We start from the raw sequence: 21,501 nt of genomic DNA on the forward strand, positions 1-21,501 counted from the left end.
TAAAATATCATATGCTTTTTGCCTTCTGCAGTAAAATATAGGGAACCTAGTGTAGACACTATCTATATGGGCTAGAGACCAGACTACCTGTGTTGAAGCCCAGACCTATTACTGACACTATGGAATTTGGGCAAGTTACTTAAGTACTCTATGCCTTACTTTTCTCATCTGAAAATTGGGTTGTTATGAGAAGTAAATGCACTAATTCATGTAAAGTGCTCAGTCCAGTGCTTGGAGTATAACAAACACTCAACAAATATTATTATTATTTTCCTCTGATTCAGGGTAATCAATATGAAAGTCAATTAACTTATTGTTCAATCCAATGGCTCTCAAACTTTGTCACATATTAAAATCACCTGGGGATATTTTTAAAGTTCCTGATGCCCAGACCATACTTCATACCAACTAAATCATAATAGTGGTTTTTAGATCTCTCCCAGGTGATTCCAGTGTAGAGTAACTTAGGCAATGTAAAGTATTTAGACAATAGGTGTTTTAACAGGCAGTCTCTTTTTGAGGAGATCACTGAGACAGTGATCTTGGTTCCACAGCTTCCTCCTTTCTATTCAGTAGCTCTGGGAAATGACATGGATTTTCCTGCTTGAATAGCTTGCTCTTTCTGTATCTTTTAAAAGCCCCTTTGACAGTTATCTGGATCCCTTCCAGGTAAGTAGGAGCCTAACAGAGAACACAGGTGAAGACAATATACAGGAATCTGGGTTCACCGTGCTACTTACCAGTGCTGTGGTTTGGGTTCAGTAGCCAAAATACAACAAGGTCTGTGGCTGCTTACCCAGGCAGTTTCTCTAAGTTTAATGTAGTGTTGGTAACGTCTGACAAGGAAAATTTATTGCCTGAATGAGAAGACAGGACTATATCCTCAACTTCCTGCTATTTTATTCTGCCACCATCACTTCATAAAACCTGCTCTAATTTCTCAATCAGTAACCTCCATGTGAGGAAATCCAATGAACATTTTTAGTCCTAGACTTAACTGATTCTTCAGAAGCATTAAACACTATTAACCCTCCCTCCTATTTAAAATATTCCCCTTTCTTTGCCTCTGTGGCAAAACACTCTAACTGGTGTTTCTCTGTCCCTCCTCTGGTTTCTCCTCCTCTATCAAGCCATTCAAGGCAGTTTCTCAAGACTTAGCTCTCGGCCCTCTTTTCATCTCATTCTCTACCCTCTTCCTAAGCAGATTCATGCACACGCATGGCTTCAATTACTATTACTCTGCCACAAAATTCAGCATTTTTCTTTCTAGTACAAACCATACATCCAGCTGCCCATTCAGTTGCTTTATTTAGGGATGTCTCAAAAGCTTATCAAATTCGATATGCCCAAAACCAAATATATGAAGAAAAGATAACCTGAGCTCAGTGTCTAGGTCCCAGGTCTTCCTGTCATAAGTACTGTCTTTCACATAGGCCTGGCTACAAGCTTATTCAATTAGGGTTTACAAGGTGAAGGCCTGTGGTGAGGTTGCTGGTGATACACTTAGCCTGGAAACAGAGTTCCCAGGAGCATCTTCAAACATCAGCTTTTCTAGTTGATCAGAATGATACTTTGCTCTTTGTAGTGAGGTGGATGGACCTAGAGTCTGTCATACAGAGTGAAGTAAGTCAGAAAGAGAAAAACAAATACCGTATGCTAACACATATATATGGAATCTAAAAAAAAAATGGTTCTGATGAACCTAGGGGCAGGACAGGAATAAAGACACAGATGTAGAGAATGGACTTGAGGACACGGGGAGGGGGAAGGGGAAGCTGGGACGAAGTGAGAGAGTAACATTGACATATATACACTACCAAATGTAAAATAGATAGCTAGTGGGAAGCAGCTGCATAGCACAGGGAGATCAGCTTCGTGCTTTGCGACCACCTAGAGGGGTGGCATAAGGAGGGTGGGAGGGAGACGCAAGAGGGAGGGGATATGGGGATATATGTATGCATATAGCTGATTCACTTTGTTATACAGCAGAAACTAACACAACATTGTAAAGCAATTATACTCCAATAAAGATGTTAAAAAAAAAAAGAATGATACTTTGCTCAAGTGAAATGCCCCATTTTAGGGTAGCTGGGGCTAGCTAGTCCTGTTGCGGCCAAACTCATCACTGACACTGTGGGGTTTAGTTCAGAAGTCTACAGGAGCAATCTGGAGAGGCAAACCCAAGCCAAAGTCCACTGGGAAAGTTGAATGGTAAATGTCAGAAGGAACAAATGCAAAGGGCCTCAGGTGGGATTGGAGTTTAGTAGAATAAGAGTAGGTGGTGAGCAGGCAATATTGGTCCAGAGCTACTGTTCTGAACAAGCTTATTGCATCTGTGACTCTCCTTTTCTGAAGAGGGGTTCATAATGCACGAGTGTATTAGACCGGTTTAAAAGATGAGAGGCAAGTCAGCAAGTTTACATGAATTCAGGAGCCTAAGATAAACAAAGTCCATGCTGGGTTAGGTTTAGAAACTGTCAGAAGCACTTTTGTTAAAAACTACTACAGCAGGAAAAAAAATCAACAAAGCTAAACATCTTTCTTAATTGCCTGAAATTATACTAATCTTTTATAGTTTTGAAAAACAAAAGACCCAGGACAACGGCTTGTGGGAGAGAACCAGTTATTTCACTGTGGGTTCACAAACAGCTTAAGAAGTGATTAACAAGCAAAGTTTTTAATTTGTAACTATCTCCTCCACTAGATATGTTTTTGTGACTTACATGTTCCATCTAGAAATATGATTGCTGGGTCTATGTTTAACTTTATCAAAAAGTGCCAAACTGTTTCCAAAGTAGCTGCGCCATTCTGCATTTCCACCAGCCATCAGTGAGAGTTCCTGTTGCTTTGCCAGCATTTGTTATTGCCTTTTTCTTTTCTTTCTTTCTTCTCTCTATTCTCTTATTTTTTTTTTTTTTTGGATTTTAGCCATTCTAATAGGTGTGTAGTGTATCCCATTGCAGTTTCAGTTTACATTTCCCTATTGACATAACATAATGTTGAGCATCGTTTCCTGTGTTCATTTGCCATCCATATACCTTCTTTAATGAAGTGTCTGTTCAAATATTTTGCCCATTTTTAAATTGAGTTGTCTTATTAAGTTGTAAGTATTGTTTATACATTCAAGATACAAGTTCTTTGTTGACTATGTCAAATAGTTGACTAGCTTCTGGATTTTCTTTTCCAAGTTACTGTGAATTCCCAGTTATTCGTGGGCAGCTCCTCAGGAGACCTATACGAACAAATAGAGCAGCCACTCACCTCTGAAACTGCAACTTTATCGAGGTGCTTGTAAACCCTTGGCGTTGTCGAAGGGATTTCATCTGTTTCCAAGTCCATAATATACTGTGTAGTAGGGAGAAGTCCTTTTCCTTTTCTAAGTCATAGAGCTGTTTTGTATTACTACAATAATGTTAGATTAAAAATATGTTAGTGGGGCTTCCCTGGTGGTGCAGTGGTTAAGAATCTGCCTGCTAATGCAGGGGACATGGGTTTGAGCCCTGGTCTGGGAAGATCTCATATGTCGCGAAGCAACTAAGCCCGTGAGCCACAACTACTGAGCCTGCGCTCTAGAGCCCGTGAGCCACAACTACCTAGCCCATGCGTCACAACTACTGAGCCTGCACTCTAGCACCCGCGAGCCACAACTACTGAGCCCGCATGCCACAACTACTGAAGTCTGCGTGCCTAGAGCCCATGCTCTGCAACAAGAGAAGCCACCGCAATAAGTCTGCACACCGCAATGAAGAGTAGCCCCTGATCGCCGCAACTAGAGAAAGCCTGCGTGCAGCAACAAAGACCCAATGCAGCCAAAAACAAATAAATAAAATAAATAAATTTTAAAAAATATGTTAGTGGATTAGAACTACAGTACAAGTCATTACAAATGGCCTGGAAGAATGTATTGTACTAACTCTTCTGGGCCCTCTCACCCTTCCTTTTTTTTTTCATTTTACCCACATCTTGTTGTAGAGAATGAAATTCCATTTAGAGATTCATACCTCTTAAAGATTTTTCACTATTCAAAAGTGCTCTGCTAACATCCATGTATTTCCAGATTTTCTGGACATTCTGTAGTATATTTCTTATACATTTTTTCAGATTAACAATTAGAACCATTGCTTCAAATTTAGAGGTACTTTGCCTGATGGGTAGTGAGCGGATTATTTGGATGCTGAAGTAATATACTATTACTGGTTTCCTGACTTTGCAAACACACTATAGTATGGCAAATTATGCTGATTGACTTTCTAATATTAAATCATCCTTGCATTCCTGGAATGACCACAGTTTAGCTATATTATTTGATAAAATTCTGTTTAGTTATTTCATAAATGAAATTGGGTTGCAGTATTTTTTGTATTGTTGTTAGGTTTTAATCTCAAGGATAAGATAACCTCATAAACTGAAGTCCCAAGTTTATTAATTTTTTATCAAACATCTGGATTTGTTGATTCTATCCTAGCTTTCTTATTAATTTCTGTTCTCTTTATTTCATTCCTTCTATCCTTTTCCCTAGCTTTCTAAGAAAGATGCTTAGCTCATTAATTTTCAACCTTTCTTTTTCTCTAATATATGTATTTAAATAATCAGATTTTCCTGAGAATTATTTTAGCTGTATCTCACAAATTTTGATACATATTAGTTTTTTATCAGTAAATTCAAAATATTTTCCAATGATCAATATGATGTCTTCTCTGGCTAACAAATTATTTAGACCTGTATTTCTTAATTTCCAAACATATGGAGATTTCCTAGCAATATTTTTTGCATTTTTGTATTGGGTTTCTGCACTAAATGATTTAAATCCTTTGAATATACTGAGACTCTGAGATTTGTTGAGATAACGTAAGGTCAATTTTTGTAAATGTTCCATGTGTTCTTGAAGACAGTGGTATTTTGCAGTTGTTAGGTACAATATTCTACAAATACACCAAGTCAAGTCTATTAAGCATGTTGTTCAAATCTTCTATATCCTTAATGAGATATTTTGGTTTATTTATTCCATCAATTACTGAGAGGAATGTGTTAAAATTGCCCAATACATTTGTGAATTGCTATTTTTCCTTATATTTCTGTCAAATTTTGCTTTATATATTTTGAAGCCATATGATATGCATATATGTATATGTCTCTGTGTGTGTGTGTGTGTGTGTGGGGGTATGCACACGTGTGAATTAAACCTTATATTCTGATGTGGTCCTCTAGCTCTAGTAAAGCTTTTTGCCTTAAAGATCTATTTTATCTTATACTAACTTAGCTATGCCAGCTTTCTTTTGTTAGTGTTTATGTGGCATATTTTTTCCATTATTTTATTCTCTAACTTTCTATATCCCTATGTTCTAGATAAGTCTCTCCTAAATAACATATAACTGGATTTTTAAAAATCCAATTATTGGGCTTCCCTCGTGGCGCAGTGGTTAAGAATCCACCTGCCAATGCAGGGGACACGGGTTCGAGCCCTGGTCCAGGAAGATCCCACATGCCATGGAGCAACTAAGCCCGTGTGCCACAACTACTGAGCCTATGCGCCACAACTACTGAGCCCATGTGCCACAACTACTGAAGCCCATGTACATAGAGCCTGTGCTCCGCAACAAGAGAAGCCACTGCAGTGAGAAGCCCGCGCACCGCAACGAAGAGTAGTCCCTGCTCGCCACAACTAGAGAAAGCCCGCGCGCAGCGACGAAGACCCAATGCAGCCAAAAATAATAAAAATAAAATAAAATAAAATTCAGACATAACTGCCACAAAGAAAAATTCCAGAAAAAAAAATCCAATTATTTTAATCCAGTCTAGATAAAAATGGATCACTTAACTCACTTAGATATATTTAGGTTTAACTCCACCATTTTCTTTTACGCTTTCTCCTTGTCTCATCAGTCTCTACAGTCCCTTTTCTCTCTATTTTTTTTTTTGCCTTCTTTTGGATTGTTTGAGTATTTTCTTATTATCCTATTTTCCTCTTCAATTGATTTGGAAGATATATTTAATTCTCTTTCTTTAGAGGTCACAAGTTAAAATCTAAGTCCTTGATTTATCAAAGTCTAATATTAAGCTTTACCTTTATTCTCCTAGCCAATGCAAATATCTTTAATTACAGTAACCCTTCTCCATTCTTTACTCCATTCTAAAAGTTTTATATTTTAACTCTCTCTGTATTTTTATACCCTGTAAGACATCATTACATCACTACAGGATTGTTCATTGAGACTTACCCACATATTTACCACTCTCTTTGCTCCTCAATCCTTCCTTACTTGCTCTGTGTTCCTTATGCCAATGACTGTTCTTTGCCTTAAGTTGTAGTTAATTTTATAAATAACACTAGTTTGTTTTGTAAATACTGAAGGTTTCTGTTCATTCACTCATTCATTCAACTAACATTTATTGAGAGTTCACTATGTGCCAGTACTTGTACAAGGCATATGTCAACTTCCTCAAGTAATATTGTTTGCATTTAACTAGGTTATTCTAGGAAACCAATTATTTAAAACAACTTGCCTCTAGTGGTTAAGAACTTGTAGAGCCATTTCAGGTCAATGGGCAGAGAGTCAGGGAAATTCTTTAACTATCAAATCACTCTCACAGTTGTCATATCTTTGTGCATAGTTTAACTTTCTACCCAATAAGTACCTCCCAGAGAGCGTTCCTGCTTTTGGAGATTCCTTGACACATAATCATGTGTTGACTTGAAATTATTTTTCCAGTTATTTTATTCTTTCCTAACTTCTCTTCCCAACGAGTCTATCAGCCAATGATTCCCAACTTGTAGATCACGTTTTTTTACAGGGGTCCTTAACTCTATATACTATCTGAGTATTGTTTTTAGACTGAATTAATAATATATCTTGCACATATGTGTATGTGGACTAATTCTCAAACATATACAAACACTTGAGATAAATACAATCCAAGTCAATTGAAAGGTATTAATAAGCTCATAGTAGTTTTTAATCAACATGTATTTTTTTAAAATAGACTGTAAAACTACAACTACTTTCATGTGACACTTCTATGAAATATTCTTACACAAAAATGAGTTTTTACAAAAGGTTGGAACCATTTCTATAACTGCCTAAAGACTAAGGATCTTCAGCAATCCCACTCCTGGGTATATACCCAGAAAAAATGAAAACTCTAATTCGAAAAGATACATGCACCCCAATGTTCATAGCAGCACTATCTACAATAGCAAAGATATGGAAACAACCCCCAAGGGCCCATCAACAGATGATTGGCTTAAGAAAAAAAAATACACATACATACCCACACACACACACTGGAATATTACTCAGCCATAAAAAAGAATGGAATAGTGTAATTTGCAGCAACATATGGACTTAGAGAATATTTTACTTAGTGAAGTAAGTCAAAAGGAGAAAGACAAATACTATATGACATCACTTATATGTGGAATCTAAAAAATAATACAAATGAATCTATACACGAAACAGAAACAAACTCCAGACGTAGAAAAGAAACTTATGGTTACCAAAGGGGAGAAGGAGGGAAGGAGGAACAAATTATAAGTATTGGATTAACAGATACAAACTACTATACCTAAAATAGACAAGCAACAAAGATTTACTGTATAGCACAGGGAATTATATTCAACATCTTGTAATAACCTATAATGGAATATAATCTGAAAAAAATACAACTGAATCACTTTACTGTACACCTGAAACTAACAAAATACTGTAAATCAGCTATACTTCAATTTTAAAAAAAGAGTAAGGATATTGTTATTTTCTTATTTTATATCATCCATAGCATTGTACTATACTCTGTCTAAAGAAATTACTTAATAAATGCTTGATGAATACATGAATGGCCTAAAACCTACCTTATCTGCCAATAATAATCCTGTAAAGAGTTTCTGGTCAGCTGGCTTGTTTCCAAATTTTCATTTGCTAATTTGGTAGCATGCTTCAGTGCTTTAAGCTACAACAAAGAAAAGAGCTTTTTTGGTACATTTCATCCACTTGTTACCATCACGCCAATTCACCTGTAGGTCTAGGTATGAGCAGCAGAAGCACAAGTGTATGACTTTTTGTGTATTACTGTCTTGTCTTCCAAAATATATTTTATATAAGCACCTTGGGGCAGAACTGAGAAGAGCCTCAATATTTGTCTAAGAAACAAACATTATACCTTGAAACTTCTAAGTAATTAGTTTATCAATTAATATAAAGAAATGCCAATCAATCAAGATGGCATATTGAGCACAGGAATCTATCTTATCTTCTATCTAAAATCCCATGGTTACAGAAAAGATATCTCTCTCTCTTTATCCATATCCACTACCATCATCACAACCATACCTATACATCTATTTTATAAATTGTATATACACATCTATATTTCACTATAAGAGAATAAGTGTATAACAACATAGGATAACAAGTAAAATAAAATCAGCAAAATATACGGAGGAAAGTATAAAACAGACAGAAATATCCACAGAGAATATCGACAGAGAAATAAAACCAGAGGAAACAAAACCCTAAAGCGTGCAAAAGTTGTCTATCGCAGTTAGAGACAGTTTGTGGCAACTCCAAGACTAGAGTCAACTGATATAAACTTTTACTGGCAGACATGAGAAGACCTCAACAAATGTGAAGACATACTACATTCCTAGATGAGGAAACCCGATTTTTTATAAAGATAAAATTTCTTTCAAAATTAATATAACAATGCAATTACAATAAAAATGGTAATACGATCTTTTTAAAAATTTTTATTGGAGTATAGTTGATTTACAATGTTGTATTAGCTTCAGGTGTACAGCAAAGTGAATCAGTTATACATATACATATATTCACTTTTTTTTTTTTAGATTCTTTTGGTAATAGGATCTTTATTTTTTTTAATTTATTTATTTTATTTACTTATTTTTGACTGCTTTGGGTCTTCGTTGCTGCACGCGGGCTTTCTCAGAGGGGGCTACTCTTCGTTGAGATGCGTGGGCTTCTCTTGTTGCAGAGCATGGGCTCTAGGCGCGTGGGCTTCAGTAGTTGTGGCTCACGGGCTCTAGAGCGCAGGCTCAGTAGTTGTGGTGCACGGGCTTAGTTGCTCCGCGGCATTTGGGATCTTCCTGGACCAGGGCTCGAACCTGTATCCTCTGCATTGGCAGGCGGATTCTTAACCACCGAACCACCAGGGAAGCCTTGGTAATAGGATCTTTAAAATAGAAGTTGACAAGCTAATTCTTAGGTTCATATGGAAGACCAACTCTATAAGAATATGCAAATACATCCTAGGAAAAAAACAATGAGGAGGCACTTGTCCTTACACATCATGATTTAACAATTAAACATAGTAATTAAAACAGGGCAGAAACAGACCAATATGTCAGTGGAGTAGATAGTCCTTAAATCTATGTAAATATGTGAAGCTGGTTTACAATAAAGGCAGAATTTTAAATCAGTAGAAATGTTAGGCTAACCTTTTAGGGGAAAGAAATTGAGTTGAAGCCCGACCTCACAAAACACAGATATAAGCTCTAGATAGAATAAAAAGCTAGAAATTACATATCACACACACATTATTAGGAGAATATATACACTTTTTTTTTACATCTTTATTGGAGTATAATTGCTTTACAATGGTGGGTTAGTTTCTGCTGTATAACAAAGTGAATCAGCTATATGCATACATATATCCCCATATCCCCTCCCTCTTGAACCTCCCTCCCACCCTCCCTATCCCACCCCTCTAGGTGGTCACAAAGCACCAAGCTGATCTCCCTGTGCTATGCGGCTGCTTCCCACTAGCTATCTATTTTACATTTGGTAGTGTATATATGTCAATGTTACTCTCTCACTTCGTCCCAGCTTCCCCTTCCCCCTCCCCATGTCCCCAAGTCCATTCTCTACGTCTGCGTCATTATTCCTGTTCTGCCCCTAGGTTCATCAGAACCTTTTTTTTTTTTTTAGATTCCATATATATGTGTTAGCATACGGTATTTGTTTTTCTCTTTGTGACTTACTTCACTCTGTTTGGCAGACTATAGGTCCACCCACCTCACTACAAATAACTCAATTTCGTTTCTTTTTATGGCTAATATTCCATTGTATATATGTGCCACATCTTCTTTATCCATTCATCTGTCAGTGGACACTTCGGTTACTTCCATGTCCTGGCTATTGTAAATAGTGCTGCAATGAACATTGTGGTACATGTCTCTTTTCAAATTATGGTTTCCTCAGGGTATATGCCCAGTAGTGGGACCGCTGGGTCATATGGTCATTCTATTTCTAGTTTTATAAGGAACCTCCATACTGTTCTCCATAGTGGCTGTATCAATTTACATTCCCACCAACAGTGCAAGAGGGTTCCCTTTTCTCCACACCCTCTCCAGCATTTATTGTTTGTAGATTTTTTTGATGATGGCCATTCTGACCAGTGTGAGGTGATACCTTGCTGTGGTTTTGATTTGCATTTCTCTAATGATTAGTGATGCTGAGCATCCTTAGAAAGGCATCTTTATAATTTTGGTTTGCCAGACACTATTGGTCGCCCTTGAATACTCATTTCTCTTGGTAGGCAGAGCCCCAATTTTGTTCAGTTGCTCAATCTTCTTCCATTTATTTTAGACGTAAACCCTGATGAGTCTAGCCATTTGTAGCAATGTCATTCTTCTCACTAGTGACTGGTTTAGGCATGATAATGTGATATAATTCTAGGCAATGAGACATGAGGGGAAATCTGCTATGGTGTAAGGGAAAGGTTGGAGAGGGCTCTCAAAGTGAGACTCTAGGCTGCATATTGTGTGTCTGGCCAGCATGCCTTCAGCTGGAGCAGCCACTCTGTTAGTTCCCATGAGAAGAGCTAACCAAGTCAACTTTCTGAAGATGAAGATTAGAAAGAGAGAAAAGCCAGGGTTGTTGATGATATTGTTGAGCCACCAAATTAACCAACTGTAGAGCTGCCCTAACTTCAGACTTTTGATACAGAAGGTAATACTTTTTCCCTATTGTTTAAAGCAATTGAGAGAGAGTTTTCTGTGAGTTGTAACCAAAGGTATGCTGATTGATACAAATCTAGGAAGCTTAGTAAGTGAACAACAAAACTTAAAATCCCCAAAGAAAAAAACTGACAGATTTGACTTCATAAAATTTTAAATATTTCCAAGAGATAAGAAAAATGAAGTTAAAAAAGCAAGAAACAGAATGGGACAAAAATATATAAAACATATTCAAAAGACATATATCTTGTATGGACTTACATCCAGTGTGTGTGTGTATGTGTGTACATGTGTATATATGTATATGTGTATATATATGAAAACTCTTATAAAGATACACAAAGCTACAGAAAAATGGGCAAATAATATCAACTACTGGTTAGGACTCTGGGAAGTGGGGTCTGTCCTGTACTGTCAGTGGAAATTCAAACTGAAAACCTTTTTTGGAAAGGCAATTCATTACTCTCTAATAAAATTTAAACTTCACGTACCCTTACCCTTGACCAAAATATTTCACTTCTGTGAATCTAGCCTAGATTTCACTTGTGTAAAAGAAGTTTTCACTTGTGTGCTCGAATATATGGGTACAAGCATGTTCATTGCTTTATTATTTGTAATCATAAAAAGATGGAAATGACCTAAGTGTCGTGAATGGGGAGTGATTAAACATATTAAAATACAGGTATATTATGGGTCTATATATAGTGATATGGAAAAAGCTCCAAGATGCAGAATTAATTTTAAAAAACGAAGTTGCCAAATAATACATATGGGAAGATCCAATTTATGTTAAATACTATCAAGGCATATGTATACACACAGATACATGGAAAAGAGAACTTTAAAGCTGTAGTTCAAACCAAGAGGTGAAGATTGAAGTAGGTCTTTCACACTTTGAAACTTCTACACTGAATCATTTACAATGAGAATGTACTCCTGTATTATTTGTGTAATTTTTAAAAGACTAGAGGGAAAAATAGCAGAACGCTGCAAAGCTGAGGATCCTTTCTACTCTCTAATACTGTCTGCAGCATTTCTCCTTGTTCTTTAAGTGAGATTCATACTCATATAAAGGGACATATTCCAGTTTCAGAATTCCTTGGACATCAGTGAGTTTCCCACTACTTTGAACTTGGTTTGAACCCACTGAGAACAAGCAGAGCCATATATTTCACACCAACGGACTAAAAGGATACATACATTATAAATCAGTATTTTGGTAAGAGACCAATGGACACACTCTGTAACACTTGGCCTTTTCTCCTCCTCCCTACTGTTCTTCTCCTCTTTCATTTTAGAAGGGCATGTACATGACCTACCAAATTTCTCTTTTTACAATTTACCAGGAAATTGGAGAAAATGTTTATGTGCACATAAAAGAATAAATTGAAGAAAAGTAAAAATCAGCTAAGAAATTACTTTGGGCTCCTAAGAATCAAAATAATAATAATAATAAAAAACATGTTACAAATAATGATCCCCAAATGTTATTTTATACAGAGAGCCACGCTACATGAAAAACAAATGTAGAGTTTTTATGTACAGTAGTAGATAGTACTCCAGTGAAATATAATTGATATTGCTACATCAGACTTCAAAAATTACACAATACTGTTGGAAAACTGTCTATTAAGTAGAAATCTATAAATCAAGTCACTTTTTCAATGACCTACATCTTAATTTCAGAGTTGATTCCTTCATTTATAAAAACAATGGTCATATTAAACTAAAAGTTAGAATATTCAATATTTGTTTTAGGAAATATTCTGACCTTATTAATTCATGGTCTTCATCTGTTAAGTTCTCCCACACAATTGCTACGTGAAAATTCAATCAAATGGATTAAGTCCTGTAGTTTTTGCACTTGTATTTTAAAAAGCAGATATATTAAGGTACAATTAATTTCCAGCTTATTGGAATATCTTGGTGACTCTATTAGGTTTGAATATTTAAATAAATACCTCACTAAATATTTATTTTTAACTGCATTAAGTAGCTGAATGAGACCTATCAAAATATCTTTTCAGAGAGAACACTAGTTAACAAAATGCTCATGTATCAAAAACTCAGCGCAGAGTCTAGATGAAAGATGCAAATTCATAAAAATAATCAGTGGGTACTCCTTCGATTTCTCTTCAGATTTTATGTACCCTTTATGATGTCATTAGATGACTACTTGGATTAATCATTCTCAGACTAACACTCTTCATATTTGATGAGAGATTCAAGGTCACTAATATTTTTATCAAAAATACACTCTTACAAGATTGAAAACAGCCATTTGGCTCTTTTAAACAGTAATGATTTCAAATATTCTTCTCGAGTCATAGGACCAAGAATACCATTGATTAGCAAACATTTATAGATGCTAAATATCCTGCAGGATATGTTTGAGGCTGCCTCCCTGGCCAGTTAATTCCTAGAGTTTCTTTTCAGGAAAACTGAAATCAACCATTCTTTTATTTGATTAAATATTCAAAGTGCTAAGGGAAAATATTCAATGATAGCTTGCTCTGTACTAAGAAGTCTCTTTTCTCTTTCAATATTAAAAGTTCAGCTCTGTAAATATAATGAAAAACATTCTCACCTTCTCATAAAGCAGCTGAGGTAAATTCTGTTGCTGCCTGTCCTGAAAACACTCATAAAGTTGGAGCAGTCTAGCACATAATACTTGTTCTTGATTGAAGAGAGGATGATGACTGAATTGCAAACCCACAATGTTGAGATCTAATTGGTACCTTTCCCTTTGACCTTCCATTTTGTTCCTAATAGAGCTTTCTAGATCAGATTTCACTGCCTTTTAAAGAAAAATATTTATAGGATATTAATTTTATTCTATTTCTTTTGAAATTACAAGTAACTTCTTAAAAAAGTAATATGTTAACTGTAAGAAAATTAAGAGATACAGAAAAGCAAAAAAAAATTATTTGCTCCTTCTTCCTCAAAATTGATTATAGCCCTTGATTTCATAAAATATATTTATATTGCAGCATTTTAATCATCTTGCTATAAATTACTGTCATCTACCTTACTATTGTGTGCTGGTAGAGGTTGAACTTTCAAGTTATAAGCTGCTAAATAATTTCCTATAGGAGCACTATGAAAAATGGTGTTTAGAACTGGTGGGTCAATAGTTCGCTATGTGATGTTCTAACAGTCATCTGTGGCCAGAGTTAAATGACAAACCCTTATTAAAACATTGTTCCTAAGTGAATATGTTGGTAATTCCCTGGAAAATTCCCAGGAGGGGCCTGGACTCTCTAAGCAAATGTTACCTTATAAGGAGACCGTCTTTCTTTATACATGAGACTGTCTCCATTTGTAAACCAGATTGTCCCTAAATTAGTTGAAGTCCATAGGCCTTAGATTGTATTAAAAATGATTCAACAGTGTTTTAGTACACTACTTTGAATTTAAGTACTTATGTTTGAATATTCATGTGATTAGTTTTTAGTGATACAATTTGAGAAGATTAGTGGGTTACTTAGCACGTACAGCTTAATTCATGAATGGCTAGCCACTCCTGATATAAGCCATGACTGCAACCACCTAAAAAAAACGGCATGAGCTCTTTCTGGATCAATCTGTAGTAGTAGAACATACCCTCCAGTCTGTGTCATTGCTATTACACCTGTTATTATACTGAAAAAACTGCTGTCCCACCCCTGATCTGATGTGGCATATCCAGTGCTTCTCAAGGACTGTAGGTCACCAGGATGATGCCTACATCTCTCCCTCCCTCCTCTCTCCTGAGCTAGGAATCTCCTCCTTTTTCCTCTTTGGGTTGAGGGGAGGCAAGAAAATAGTCATAAAGCTTGTTTTTGTTTTATCCTTGTCTTGTAAGTCTCTATTCTCAATGTAAAGGCCAACTCAGAGAGGGAAACCTGCACTGAATTCCACCTATAAAATTTAGTAATCAGTAGTAAATTGTTCATTAACCAGGCAAAACCACCAAGGAAATAAACAGTTTCCATTTTAAACAACCAAATTATAACAGAATAATTTTGGAAATTCAAGTTGCTAAGCTAGAGATGCCTGTCTTATTAAGCAGATTCAGTACTGGACGAATAACCATGTTGCTTACTTGCTTTGGGTTTCTACTGGAATAACACAAGCCTCTGCCCTTGGTCCTGTCCTATTCAATACCTACTGATTGTGGTGCTCAGATGCTAGAGAAGGGTAACTGAGATGGCGGAATATCCAACAATAGTCAAAGGAAGCAAGTTTAGACTGGAAAGCAAAAGCTAAAGGTGGAAGTAGGCTTCAAATATTTGAAGAGCTGTCACATAAGTGAAGTAGTTTATGAGTTCTTTATGGCCAAAGTCAAAAGAGCAATAGTGATCCAGGAGGCAGATTTTAATTCACACAGAAAACAATAAACAATTGGAACTGCCTAATACTGAAATGAGTTCTCTTGGGAGATAGTAAGTTCCATGACACTGGTTAAAAGCAGCAGTTGACTGAAGGAATTATGTGAACTTCTAGAACTAGGTAAGTGTGTTAGACCATAAGAACAAAAATCTAGGCAACAATGAATCAAAAACCAGATGAAAGTACAAAAACATCCATGCTGTTACATGGCATAACAAGTTAAAAAAACAGATTTTCAGAGACCCAGATATTGGAGTTTGATCAGATATGGACTTTAAAGTAGCTATTATTAATGTGTTTTAAAAAGAGTAAAAGATAAAATACATGAAAAGATGAGAAGATGAAAACATGGAGCATTCCACAAGAAAACTGGAATATATACAGAAGAATCAAATGTCAAATGAACACTTTAAAGCTAAAAATATACTGAAAATATCTGAAATTAAGAATTCATTAGATGGGTGATTCTGGAAATATAGTGGCCATATAGTTTTAGATCCGGGCATACTTCATTTCATTGTACCTTGCTTTATTGTACTTCTCAGATGTCGCATTTTTTTTACAAATTCTTTAATTTGTAAAAATTGATTCATGGCAACGCTTTGTTGAGCAAGTCTGTCAGCACCATTTGTCCAACAGCATTTGCTCAATTCCCGTCTCTGTGTCATATTTTGGTACTTCTTGCAATATTTCAAACTTTCTCATTATTATATTTGTAATGGTGATCTGTGGTCACTGATCTTTGATGCTACTACTGCAAAAAGGTTATGACTCCCTGAAAGCTCAGATGACAGCATTTTTTAGCAATAAAGTATTTTTTAATTCAGGTATGTACATTGGGGTTTTTTTAGACATAATGCTATTGAATACTTAATAAACTACAGGGTAGCGTAAACGTAACTTTTTCATGCACATGTATAAAATCCAGGTAAATGTATAAGAGGAATGCCAGAAGAAGGAGTAAAGGGCATATAGCAAATAATTAGGCAAAACTAGTCAACAAAAAACAAGCAAATATGACCTGGGGTAATAGAGGTATGACAGAGTATTAAAGTACCTGGCCGAGGCAACAGCAAAGAGAGGATTCTGATACTCAGGGAGCTATTATCTCTGCTTCAATGGCCCTTATGTTATTTTTATTCCAGTGAGAAACCCCAAATGAACCTTGCCTCCATGGCTGGCTGAGCAGAGTAAAAAATGTAGAGAAGATAGAAGGGAAAGGCAGGCAGAGGCATTTGTGTGACACTAATTTGAGAACATTACCTGCTAAGGATGCTGCTACAGAATGAATTTTAATACTCAGTTTACATGCTTGGTGAAGTGACATTTACATTTATTGCCAACTCTAAGAACCCATGAAATACTGAAATTAGCTTGGATGAAGCTAGAACAGACGCAGTTGAGGAAAAATTACTTGTTCAGCCCAATGGTTTCCAACTTGGGATTCCAGATGGTTACAAAGGTTAATCTGGATAGTGGTTAATGTTTATCCAAAAATTATATTTTCTGCATTATCCCCACTCAATATGCCTAAAAAGTAGAGGAAGGAACTTTTCTGGAAGAAGATATGATCTAGAGTTTCTACAACTTTTCATATATAATATATGGAATATAATAAAAAAAATACCAACTATAATAAAAAACAGGACTAAAAGCGCAAAATCAAGAGAGAAGAACAAATAATAAAAACAGATTTTCAGGGACCCAGATATTGGAGTTACCAGATATGGACTTTAAAGTAGCTATTATTAATGTGTTATAAAAATAGAGTAAAAGGGGACTTCCCTGGTGGCACAGTGGTTAAGAATCCGCCTGCCAATTCAGAGGACAAGGGTTCGAGCCCTGGTCCGGGAAGATCCCAAATGCTGCAGAGCAACTAAGCCCATGTGCCACTACTGAAGCCCGCACGCCTAGAGCCCGTGCTCCGCAACAAGAGAAGCCACCGCAATGAGAAGCCCGCGCACCGCAACGAAGAGTAGCCCCCACTCGCTGCAACTACAGAAAGCCCGCACACAGCAACAAAGACCCAATGCAGCCCCCAAAAAAAAAAGCCAGCAGCTAAAACTGTTAGAGGTTTTGTCTACTCCAGTTATGGGTTACAGCAAGGAATTCTGAAGCAGCTAGGGGAGCCTACTCCCTAGAAAGTTTTATGACAAGGCTTCACACTAAAGAGAAACTACTGGAAGTGGAATAAAACTTGAGATGGTCAGGGACACCACAGAGATTAATAGAAGGTACAGAAAAAAATCTGGGAAGGAGAATACAGCCACTATATTGTTTAACACTACACAAAAACAACAGAATTCTGTGACATCAGAAAAGTTATCTGAAACAAGCTTTTTTCCTAAAATTTCAGGAAAACTAATTTAATATAAGAATGAACAGCAGAAAAGGCTCAAGATTAAATCTATACAAAGGTTCTATAATAAAAATGAATAAACAGTAATATAATATCCCCACAATCAAAGCATACCAGAAAGACATTCAAAAACATAAAAATAGAAATGTGGTTTACAAAACAAGCCAAAAGACATTAAGAACATTTTATGACATTAAAGAACACAAACCAGAATTTGGAAAACTCAGAAATGAGGTAACAATAGAGTAATAGAAATAATTTAAAAATTTAAAAGTATTTAGATATTAAGCCTAAACTAGAAGGAACACAAAAACAAAGATCACAGAATGCTTTTTCCTTAAGGTAAAAAAAAGAGAAATCTTTTCAAGTAAAAAATAAATGAAGAAGGGGAAATAATTCGTTAGATGGATCTAACAGGAGATTAAACACAGTAGAAAGTTAGCTAAGTGAACTAGAAGACAGGGCAACAGACAATATTCAGACTAAACTCAGAGGGGAAAAGGGATAAAAACAATGCAAAAGCAGAAGATAAAATGGATATGTATACTTGAAGTTCCAGAACACAAAGAGAAAGAGATTAGGGCAGAAGCAGTATTTGCTAAGATAATGGCAGAGGATTTTCCAAAATGGATGGATAACATGGAGGCATACATTAAGGAAGCCCTAATAGCCCAAAGCAGGATCAATATAAAGAAAAAGCATACCTTAACATATTACAATGGAAATCACACCTTAACATATTATAGTAGAAAACCAAAGACAAAGAGAAAAACTGAAAACCACAGTAAGACTTTAAGCTGACTTTTCAGTAGAAACAATGAGATTCAGAAATAAGTGGAAAGTTATCTTCAAAGTGCTAAAAGAAGAATAACAACCAACCCAGAATTCTAGACCATTTACTTCAATGGTGTGCTGGAACTTCTCCACTGGACTCTCAGAATTCCATAATGGCAGTCTTGTCCATGGGTGATTGTCAAAATCAGTGTTCTCTGGAGAGAAAGATGGTAGAAAACTCTTATTCTGACATGATGATGATGTCACTCTTCCAGTTTTGCTCTTCTCTATCAAGATTGTTTTGGCTATTCAGGGTCCTTAGAAGTTCCATATGAATTTGAGAACTGTTTTTCTATTTCTGTGAAAAATACCATTAGGATTTTGATAGGGATTGCATTGAATTTGTATATTGCTTTGGGTAGTATAGACATTTTAACAATACTAAGTCTTCCAATCCACAAACACAGGATGTGCTTCCATTGGACAGTCTTTTATTTTTTAAAAAATATGTTTATAATAGAAAACATTCCCACAAATAAATTTCCAGGCCAAGATGGATTCAGCAGTGAATTCTCCCAAACATTTAAGGAAGAAATAACACCAATCTTATACAATTCTCCCAGAGAAGAGAAAAAGAGGGAACACTCCCCAAATTGTGTTGAAGCCAGTGTAACCTAGATGGAAATCTGACAAGAACATTACAAGGAAGAAAAATCAAAGAAAAAGTTATCTCAGGAACATGTATGCAAAAATCCTGAACAAAATATTAGAAAATCAAATTCAGTAATACATAAAAAGAAAAGGCATCACAAATGGGATTTATTTCAGAAATATTTGAAAATCAGTGTAATTCACCACATTAAAAGTTAAGAAAATACTATTACAATACTTAATAGGCTTAGAGAAAGCATTTGATAAATGTCAACACTCATTCATGATAAAAATCTTTGTATATGTCTTTAATTTTAAAAGTAGGACAATTAATTAAAGCTTAAATGCATTTTGCATGGTAAAATGGTAAAAGATTTTCTTAGCAGCAAAAAGTTTTGGTGTATTTTTAGAAAATCCTGAAAGAAATTTATGAGTGGTATAAGGATATAAAAAACATATTACAACATAAGGAAGACTTTTTTTTTGATTTTCCAGTTTCTCTGGGAAAGAAATAGAAACTGTGGAGAAGAAAAGAGAGCATATATCATAAAGAAAGAAGATCCTCACATGTTACAGAAAGAGAAAGAGACCTCCAAAAGTATAAATCTCTTCAGTTTAGGGAGAAATCTCATTTCCTATGGAGGCTGAGAAGTAACAGCCTTATAAGGAACTAAGTGCTCTTGCTGTTAAAATGTTGCAGCTACTGGAATATGCAAGAAACACAGAACTGCAACTGTAAAGAAAAAGCATTAACTACAGAAGGCATATAATTACTAGAAGAGGAGAAGTAACTCACAGGTTTAAAGCAACAGAGGGAACAGAGAATGAAGTCCTGTTAAGTACAGTTGACCCTTAAACAACATGGGTTTGAACTGAGCTTGTCCACTTATACACAGATTTATTCAATAATTACAGTATCTATATTTTCATTTTACAGATCTTTAAATTAACTAAGTGTGGGGAAAAGTTGGTGTTCGATTAGAGATCACAATGTGTGGAATCAAAAGAACTAGGGTTTGAGTTCTCAGTCTACCCAAACTGTCTCAGCTTCCTGCCCTTGAATGAGTAATTTATTAATTTCTTTATTTTTGAGGCAGAGAGAGCAGTACGCAGATTTTTGACTGCACGGAGTTGGTGCCCCACCGCTGCATTGTTCAAGGTCAACTGTATTTTTAGGAAGTATTATTTCCACTTTGTATCTACCTACAGCCATATTTCCTATATATGGAATGGTTAATGCAAGTGATCGAGCAATTAGGTTTTTGTACAAAATTCTTATTTAAATTTTTTCAAGCCAAATTTTTAACATAACTATTTCTGTCTAAATATTTCTTCTCATTAGGTTAATGGACTGCTAATTTTCATAATGTCTTTTGGAATACACATAAGTTAGTTTAATTATAAGTATAACATATATTCATTTCTGAAATTTAGAAAATAGAAAAGAGTATAACAAAGAAAATAAAAATAATCCTATGTCCTACTATCCAGAGATAGTTATTAACTATGATATATTTTCTAGTCTTTTCATCTATATACACATATATGTATGTACTTATTCATTCATTGATAAATTCATTCATTCATTATCTATTTTCATAAAATTAGGATCATATGAAATCTTGCATTCTGCTTTTTTTAACTTTAATTTTATTTTGAGCACTTCATATCATTAAATATTCCTTGAAAACATAATTTTAATGGATATTTAATATTTCGTCATAGTTTTGCCTTTACTAGACTTACTAATATCTTTAAAAGGTGAATTAACACCACAAAAATAAGTATATAAGTTATAATTGATATTACAAGAATTCTAACCATAATCATAAATAAACTGTTGTTGGTTACCTTCCTGTATATGGTCTTCAGTGCTGGATTTAAAGGTTCCTTACTTATGTTTAGTCTGAAATTCCATGACCATCTAACAGGTGAAGGTAATGACATTATTTCTCCACTTTCTTCAAACCAACACTTCCCCTATCAAAAATATTTAAGAATATAGTAAGTAAATATTACACTAAAAACAAATGTCACACACCATCAGTGAGTGGTTTCCCTTGTTAGCTAGTGAACTTGCCTCTTCTAGTTTAAGCAGGCGATTTTCCATTTTGTTGCAGGTCTTTTTATATATTTCTGGCTTTTTGTGAACATAGAATCCTTCTTCTTCTAAAATGCGTGGCATCATATCTTTTGGCAGTTTAAGTTGGTTGATCACTTAATAACAAAACCTAGATATTACTTTAAAGTCCAAAATATTAAACTGGTATTGACCAAACAAGAAGCAAAAGGGAACTATCATATACTCTACCACTAAAGCCTAGCAGAAAGTCTATACACACACACACACACACACACACACACACACACACAA

General features: G+C 35.4%; 1 protein-coding gene across 1 annotated transcript in view; it reads right to left on the bottom strand.

Moving 5' to 3' along the window:
* The window catches only part of CC2D2B (coiled-coil and C2 domain containing 2B), a 95,788-nt gene that overhangs the window by 63,950 nt on the left and 10,337 nt on the right, over positions 1-21,501 (bottom strand). Inside the window, 5 exon segments of the mRNA XM_061194873.1 lie at positions 3,262-3,402; positions 7,850-7,947; positions 13,560-13,769; positions 20,979-21,107; positions 21,208-21,344. Coding sequence (XP_061050856.1) covers positions 3,262-3,402; positions 7,850-7,947; positions 13,560-13,769; positions 20,979-21,107; positions 21,208-21,344 — 715 coding nt within the window.

Source organism: Eubalaena glacialis, chromosome 1, assembly GCF_028564815.1.
Source record: "Eubalaena glacialis isolate mEubGla1 chromosome 1, mEubGla1.1.hap2.+ XY, whole genome shotgun sequence".
NCBI classification, from domain to species: domain Eukaryota; kingdom Metazoa; phylum Chordata; class Mammalia; order Artiodactyla; family Balaenidae; genus Eubalaena; species Eubalaena glacialis.